At 36.7% G+C, this 8,266-nt stretch overlaps 1 protein-coding gene across 1 annotated transcript; it reads left to right on the forward strand.

Moving 5' to 3' along the window:
* Window positions 1–1,822: 1,822 nt before the first annotated feature.
* Window positions 1,823–6,467, forward strand: LOC311275523 (uncharacterized protein). The gene is made up of 4 exons (XM_084384613.1): window positions 1,823–1,955; window positions 2,952–3,091; window positions 3,826–4,857; window positions 5,752–6,467. Exons 2-3 carry the CDS (start codon window positions 3,034–3,036, stop codon window positions 4,848–4,850), a joined length of 1,083 nt encoding a protein of 360 aa, XP_084240739.1. The 5' UTR covers window positions 1,823–1,955; window positions 2,952–3,033; the 3' UTR covers window positions 4,851–4,857; window positions 5,752–6,467.
* The last annotated feature ends 1,799 nt before the right edge of the window (window positions 6,468–8,266 follow it).

The raw sequence follows: 8,266 nt of genomic DNA on the forward strand, positions 1-8,266 counted from the left end.
TATAATATGCTATAAGGTATGAAATATATTTATCTAAATGTATCAATTAGTTTCCACAATATTCACCAGAAGTCATAATTTCAGGGGTTATTTAAAAAAAAAAAAAAATGAATTGCAACACTTGCTACAACCTGTCAAACCTAAGCCCATTTCCAATACTTTTTAACCTAAATTAATTTGTTGAAGACTAACTTACTTTTTTTTTTTTTTACTAAAATTGACTAAAACTTTTTTGAGTTTTCGTCGACTAAAACTTGACTAAAACCTTTTTGTGTTTTCGTCGACTAAAACTTGACTAAAACTAACAAGTTTATAAGTGACTAAAATGTGACTAAAACTAAAAAGCATTTTCGTCCAAAAGACTAAGACTAAGACTAAAACTAAAAGGGCTGCCAAAAACAACACTGTATGGGTTGTGGGCAATATTAGCCGTTAGAGTGCGCATCGATCGAGACACCCCTCGCTGCAGCCTGTAGCACGATGACGTAGCTGGATGACCCAATACGTACTGGATGGGGAAGTTCGGATCATTTTGCTGACTCTCTTGTTCGATCTCGTTCATCAAAGTGAATGAATCTTTTTTCAAGTCATTTCGTTCATTTAAGGGGCTTTAAATGTTATAGCCTACTTTTAACTGTCAAATTGCCCGAACACATCGACCTACACAATCTTGATAATATTCTGAATTAAGAAATCATTATAATGCAGTCAAAAATAATTTACAGGGAACATAAATAATTACTTTACCTTCCGAGTATTTCGTTCATTTGTCACGTGACAAACGCAATGAATGGATCGTTCATGAACATAATTCGCATGCGCTGGTCTTAAGTGACATGTGCTCAATATTGTATTGAGATGATGTTCTAACCTGTGTAGTAGTAGTAGCCTACTGATAAATAGTAATAAGTAATTATTGATGAATAAGTAATTATTTACATAAATGTGATGCTTTCCTAGTTTCTCTCTACCTACATGCAAAATAGTTAATTTTACAATATTTTAAATAACATGATTTTAAACCTAAATGTGATAGATTTAATGCGTGTACACAGAACATTTTAAAACAAAGCCATTTTATTTTATTCAGGTCATATTTGCTGTTGAGTGAAAGCAAAAATGAGTCAGCTAATTGTCTCTGTAATTTGTACAATACGGTCTGTAAACAACTTAAAATACCAGTACACATTCAAGGGAAAATGCAAAAATAATAACAGCATCAAGAAACTAAATCTTGCCAGAAAAGAAAGTGCTTAATGATATGTTGCCTGGTAAGAGTTCCTTCTTTAATGGCTATACTAATTTTTCCACAGTGATCTGTACATAAGGTTCCTCTTGCCACCCGTCCCTTAAAATACAGAATTGTCCCGTATTTACAAGTAAGATGATGCGTCCCGTATCAAATCAATAAGGGACGGGATTTGTCCCGTATTTTTCATTAGGCCCACACATAGTTGAATACAAACATAAGGATTTTGCAGTATGGATAAGACTAATAGCAAATATAAAAAATATCTATTTCACAATAAGTAGTAGAGAAGCTCATTGCATGATTGCATTTTAGCGTCTTTGTTCCTATAGCGACGGAGTCCACAGAGTTTTATGTAGGTACATCATGCCATGATGTAAAAAAAAAAAAAAAAAAAAAAAAACTTAATTTAAGTTTAATATACAAACTAATCACAGCAGTCAGATCACGCAGTTGTCACTCGAGAGATCATCTATATTTAACTTAAATTCAGGTTTTTATTTTATTTTTTATTTGTACAGACTAAAACACACCACCGCGCATGCGCGTCCAGTACGTGTCGGATCTGATCCAGCTACGTCATCGTGCTACAGGCTGCATGCCACGATTTGGGATGTACTAATTCTATTTTCGAATACTATTTAGGACGGATAGTATGCGAATTGGGACGCACCAATTGTCTCATCGTTCCTCTCCTGTGTTACAGGTGGGTAAATGTACAAAAAAGACCTCAGAGCTAGAATTTAGCCATGCAGAAATGTGTTTGGGATATGAGTGGACTGTTTTAGTGAAGTAATTTTCGTTAGGGTCTGTTTCTGATTTTGTTTGTAACGAGTTTGAAACGAGAGGGCAAAGTCCGGCAGAGTCTAACTTACTGACAACGCACACATTACGTTAGAGAGCAAGTCAGCTTAACACACACACTTTCCCACTGTGCATATGCACACGAAGATATTTTATGAGCTTGCAATGTTAACGAGTATTGTTTAGCTCACTGTATTAACTCCCCACCATCGGTTAAAAAAGTTTTTTTGCTCAATGATTTTAGACAAGAATGGTTACAGTTTAAAATGAGATTTGAAGTTACACTTGGAGCACTTTATTAGTTCTGAGCATGATTTGCAGTACTGTATTGACGTGATACTGATAAAATACTGTGAATGAAAGTTTTTAAGTATCCTAAAAATAGCTGGTGAATATTACCATTGTCTTTACATTTCATTTTGATAAATAGTGTAAAATACAAGCACGAAGAGTGAACATGCATCTAAGTGAACATGCATTTGGTACTTAGAGATTTATTTTATAATGGATTTTGTATTGACATGGACACTGAAATTCGTTGTAATGTTAAAAAGACACTGAATAATTAATGTGTGAAACATAAAATGACTCTTAACAAATAGAGATGTGTTTGCTGAAAAAAAATTCTTAAATAAATTACTGCAGAGAGCTCGAACCTGACACACTGTCTCCTCGTTCCTCTCCTGTGTTACAGGAGTCAGTCTGTTCACCACCAGTATAAAACAAACTCAGATATATTTTAATTTTTTATTTTGGGCAAATATTATATATATATTTGGCAGAGAAGCTCCTCCCACTAAAATTTACCATAATTGAAGCCCCTCCCATGGCAATTCATCATCAGTGAAGCTCCTAGCTCCACAGTAATTCTCCAATAAATGCTGTAAATTCCCATCAGCTACAAGTGGAGACGAGCATCAGAGCATCAGGAAGAGCTGAAATCTGCAAAAACTGAGTTTATTAAAGAGGACAGTGAGACCATGAGTGATCCAGAACCCTGCAGAATGAAACACACTGAAGATCCTGAAGAACAAAGAGGTTGGTGTTTATTCTTCATTCATTCATGATGCTGAAGAACATTCATGTTAGAAACATTCAAGCACTTCATCACTTTTAGATAAACAGTTAAACTATGAAATGGGTACAAAAGTTAAATTTTTGGTTTCCAAAAAATGGTCAGTAAAGCGAGATTTGAGAAATGTTCATATTTATTGTCAACATCAGGTCAAACTAAATATAATTGTAGCTTTTATTTAATTTAATTTATATGTGGTTCACAAGTTTTTTTTTTTTTTAAATCAACTAAGTAACAGGGTTGAGTGACACATGTAGGACACAGATAATTCTCAAAAATAGTTCATTTAAAACTAGTTAAAGCCGAGGTCAGTCTAGACTTTCAGTATATGACATTTCTACAGACACTGTCGTGATATGTCGCACTCTGCTGTGTATTTTTTACAAAGATAAATTTAATGTATAAAAAATAATAATAAATACAAAATATGATAATAATAGACAATCTGTTCCACTGGACTGCAAAAAGCTTGTGTTCTTGTAATTCAACTAAGAGGCCACAGTGTGACGTTTCTGTGGCAAGCAGAGCGGGAATTGAGTTCGTCAAACTCAAAATGGAACACGGGAACTCGCTTTATTTAATTAAAATACAAAAAAACAAACAAAATGGTAATATTTTGTCTACTTTAATGTCCTTTCACTTCATTTTTTTCTCTTGTATTATTTTGATGAATAATAATATTTTTCTTTCATTTCAGACCTGATGGAAGTGGAGGAGGAGAGTGAAGAACTGAGTGAAGTGAAGGAGGAGAGTGAAGAACTGAGTGAGGAGAGTGAAGAACTGAGTGAAGTGGAGGAGGAACATCATGTCAAACCTGCAGAAAAACCTTTGAGTCGCTCAAAGACTAAACACACATTATTAAAGAAAAGAAGAGCCAAGAAATCTACAACCTGCACTCAGTGTGGAAAGAGTTTCTCAAGCAAACAAAGTATTAAGACTCACATGAGAGTTCACACTGGAGAGAAGCCATTCACATGTAATCAATGTGGAAAGAGTTTCACAACCAAACATGGTCTTGAGATTCACATGAGAGTTCACACTGGAGAGAAGCCGTTCCCATGTGATCAATGTGGAAAGAGTTTCAGTCAATCATCATCCCTTAATGTTCACATGAGGATCCACACTGGAGAAAAGCCTTACGCATGCGATCAGTGCGGGACAAGCTTTACACAATCATCATACCTTAAGATTCACATGATGATCCACACTAAAGAGAAGCCGTTCACATGTGATCAATGTGGAAAAACATTTATCTGTGCATCAAACCTGAAGAGACACCTGAGAGCTCATACAAAGGAAAAGCCGCATTCATGTTCTGAATGTGGAAAGAGTTTTTCAGTGCTGTGCAATTTAAAAGTACATCAGAAAACTCACACGGGTGTGAGAGAGTACATGTGCTTTGAGTGTGAGAAGACTTTTATTACAGCAAACTGTTTAAAAAATCACCAGATTATTCACACTGGAGAAAAACCTTACAAGTGTTCACACTGTGACAAGAGATTCAGTCTGTCATCAAATCTGAAAACACATGAGAGGATCCACAGCAGAGAGAAGCCGCACACGTGTGATCAATGCGGAACAAGTTTCTGTTTTAAAAGTCACCTGAAGATACACATGAAGATCCATACAGTGGATAAACCGGATCACCATGATCCATGTGGAGAGAGGTTCCTTCAGTTATCTTCAGTTACTCACTCAAATGGAAAAACAATCACAGTCTGAGATCACAGTAAGTAGTTCATCTTTAGCCCCATCCACAGTACTGCATTTTTGTTTAGAAACGGAGAATTAAAACAAATACGATCTCCGTCCACACCAGCGTTTTAGCTGTATATTAGAATTGATCTCCGTCCACATTAAAACGGCTGAAAACGCAGATCACGGGACCATTCACCAACAATGGGCATGCGCATGCCGGTGTAAACAGGGGACGAGTCATGTGATGGGTGGCTGACGAATCAGGGAAGGATAAACCATGACTGATGACACCCAATTATAGAGCCGAGCATGAGCCTCTGCGTCATCGTTTCTAAATTCCTCCGTTTTGACCTGTCTTCACTAAAACGCCCTCCGGAGATTCAAAACGCAAAACGGGGTCGGCAGCGTTTCTAAACATCTCCGTTTTAGGTCTTCGTTTTTTCCGTTTTAGTCTGGACGGGAGGTGCAAACGTAGCAAAAGGTCTCCGTTTCTAAATGAAAACGCAGTAGTGTGGATGGGGCCTTAATGTGCTGAGCATTAAAGCCTCTCCTGTGTAAGTTAGTTTCCTAACTGCCATGATGAGCAACAGGACATCTTGGTGGTTGCTTGATATCTGCTTCACATTTTTCACATTATTATGAGATATTGAGTTATAATTATAAGAAAGTATCTCATTATTACATACAATTATCTATTATTATGACATGCTGATGCTCACCAGATTTACATTGTTTCATGACAAAACTAGGGTTTTATAACACAAATCATCTTCATGACATTAAAATAGATCATAATTGTGCACAGTAGTTGTTGACCAGATTTGATGGGATTAAAATGACAGTGATCTTGACTTTGAGCTTCACTTTTCATTTCACATTTGTCTCTAAATTTGAAATCTCACTTGATTTAATATTTTTCTTTTAGACCTGATGGACGTGAACAAGAAAGGAGAAACAGAAGCCCAAAAATCTGTCACAGCTTCAGGTCTCCTGTCCTCAGTGTAAAAAACGCTTCACATATAATTCAAGTCTGAAGATTCACATGAGAGTTCACACTGGGAACACTGGGAGTTCACACTCAGGCTTTCACTCTGAAATCACTTCTTCTCACTCTGAAGAAAGACCATTTAACTGTGATCAGTGTGGTAAACAGTTTCATTGGGCGTCAGTCCTGAAGAAACACCTGAAGATTCACACAAAGGAGAAGATTCATTAGTATTACAGCAGAAAAGACAGGGCAGTGTGTGTTTCAGTGATGAAGTCCTTTAATACAGAAGATGAACTGAAAGAGTGCCAGAAAATTCACACTGGAAAATAAACATTTGAAGGGAAAGTTCAAGAGCTGAAGAAGGCCATAATACTTTAAAGAGAGACATGAATCTGATATTATTTTTTAACTCGTTCTTTATTGTTTTTCATCAGAACATCTAGTTTCTCTTCCACTTCTACTCTTCAATGCAAACACAAGATATACTTTCATGTGTCTTTGAAACTGGACACTTTTCTTCTCTTCTTCTCTTGAGATGCTTTGGCTCTTATAAGTCAGTAAAGAGAGAGATCTGTCTCATTCTCCTTCACTTTTACTTAATGTTTGCAATTGCATCATGTAATGATTGATTAAACTTTATCCTTTTTATCAACACCTCATTGTTATTGTCTGTTTGAATCAGGAATAATTTTAGATCAGGATACTTCATAACTTTCAGATCACTGATGGGCAGTAACGCGTTAGAAGTAACACGTTACTGTAATCCGATTACTTTATTCAAGTAACGAGTAAAGTAAGGGATTACAATTGCAAAAACAGTAATTAGATTACTGTTACTTCCCCGTAAGCAGGCTGCGTTACTGCGTTAAACTGCGAGACTGTCTCGTGACGTGAGTCGTGACTTGTGAGTGACAATGACATGAGCGCCGCAAAGTCAGTGGTAAACACTATGGCAGGCGATCGCGTTCAAAAGTCTTTAAACGAAATGCGTGAATTTTGGCGCGTCAACACGCACCGTTTGTCCGTGTTCAGACGTCATGTTTATTCATGAACGATGTCGTAATTGTAAACTGGTATGCACGTATGCAAACATCAGACGTTATATTTGTTCATGAGGGATAATGCATTGGTACGTTGTGAGTGATGTCAGTCTTATGTCATGATTTGTCATGCCTTTTTAAGTTGTTCGTTTAACGTTCTTTCTCAAGGTAGAAAAGTCAACAGCTTAAACGATGGCTCTTAGAATGGCTCTTTTATTTTAGCAAACTGCCAAAAAACCTTTTCAGACTGTGTGCAGCTGAACCAAGAAAAGCTTAAGATTGCATGGAGCTGATAAGCATGAATGGCAGAAGAAAAAGACTTAAATTAAAAAACAAAACAAGAGAAAATTATTTTAATGCAAGCAATAAAAAACTGCACACATCAGCTGTGGAATAAAATAAAATAAATGCATGATCAACTAGATTAAGGCAAACTCCTGTCTTAATGTAAACCCTGTCCACCACCCCCAAAGGTTTCCTTGCCACTGTAACTTATGGCTTCCTAAAGACAGGTTTATGGGTAAATAAATGAATAATAATAAAAATATATATACCAGGGCTCAACATTTAAGCCTTTTCATTTGTCCTTCGGTCGGTCATTCACTTGTCCGAGTAAAAACATTTGTTTGCACAGGAAAATTTTTTTTTTTTTTTTTTTTGTGTGTGTGTTGTAAATATAATTTATTCCGATTCAGTATTCTCATCAGTTCAGTCAGCTTTAACATATATACATCGGCATATTTATGATATTTTAACCTTTATAAAGGGCATTTTTCCCTAATCGTTTGCTTCATCTTTCAATCGATCAATAAATTAAAATAGAATAATAAGATGCTAAAGGGCTGTTACCAATCAAATTAAACTGCATTAAATAATGTAATGAGATTAGGCCAATATGAGCCAGTCATCGATAGAATTCAGAATACGGATGCCCTGAAGCTGCATCCATACATTTAGTGAACGTGCGGGGAGAGAGTGCTAGGCCGAACGGAAGAACCCGATATTGGTACGCTTCGCCCCCGAAAGCAAACCTCAGGAACCTCCTGTGACATGGAAGGATGGAGACATGAAAATAGGTGTGTTTTAGATCTATCGTGACAAACCAATCCTCGGCATCTTGAACCTGAATCTCCTCAGAGAACGATTCAACTGCCTCAAATCTAAAAGCGGCCTCAGCCCGACATCCTCCTTTGGAACTATAAAGTATCGGCTGTAAAACCCGGACTCTTTCTCTGGTAGGGGAACAATTTCTATGGCCCCTTTGACCAGTAGAGTCTGTACCTCTTGTTCCATAAGCCGAGCCTGTTCTTGAACCACTGCAGTCGGTACCACCCCAGCAAACTTGGGAGGTCGGTAACCGAACTGCAGTCTGTACCCATATTTTATAATATTCAGGACCCATATAGATATAT

This window comes from Rutilus rutilus (assembly GCF_951802725.1).
Source record: "Rutilus rutilus genome assembly, chromosome: 1".
Taxonomy (NCBI): Eukaryota; Metazoa; Chordata; class Actinopteri; order Cypriniformes; family Leuciscidae; genus Rutilus; species Rutilus rutilus.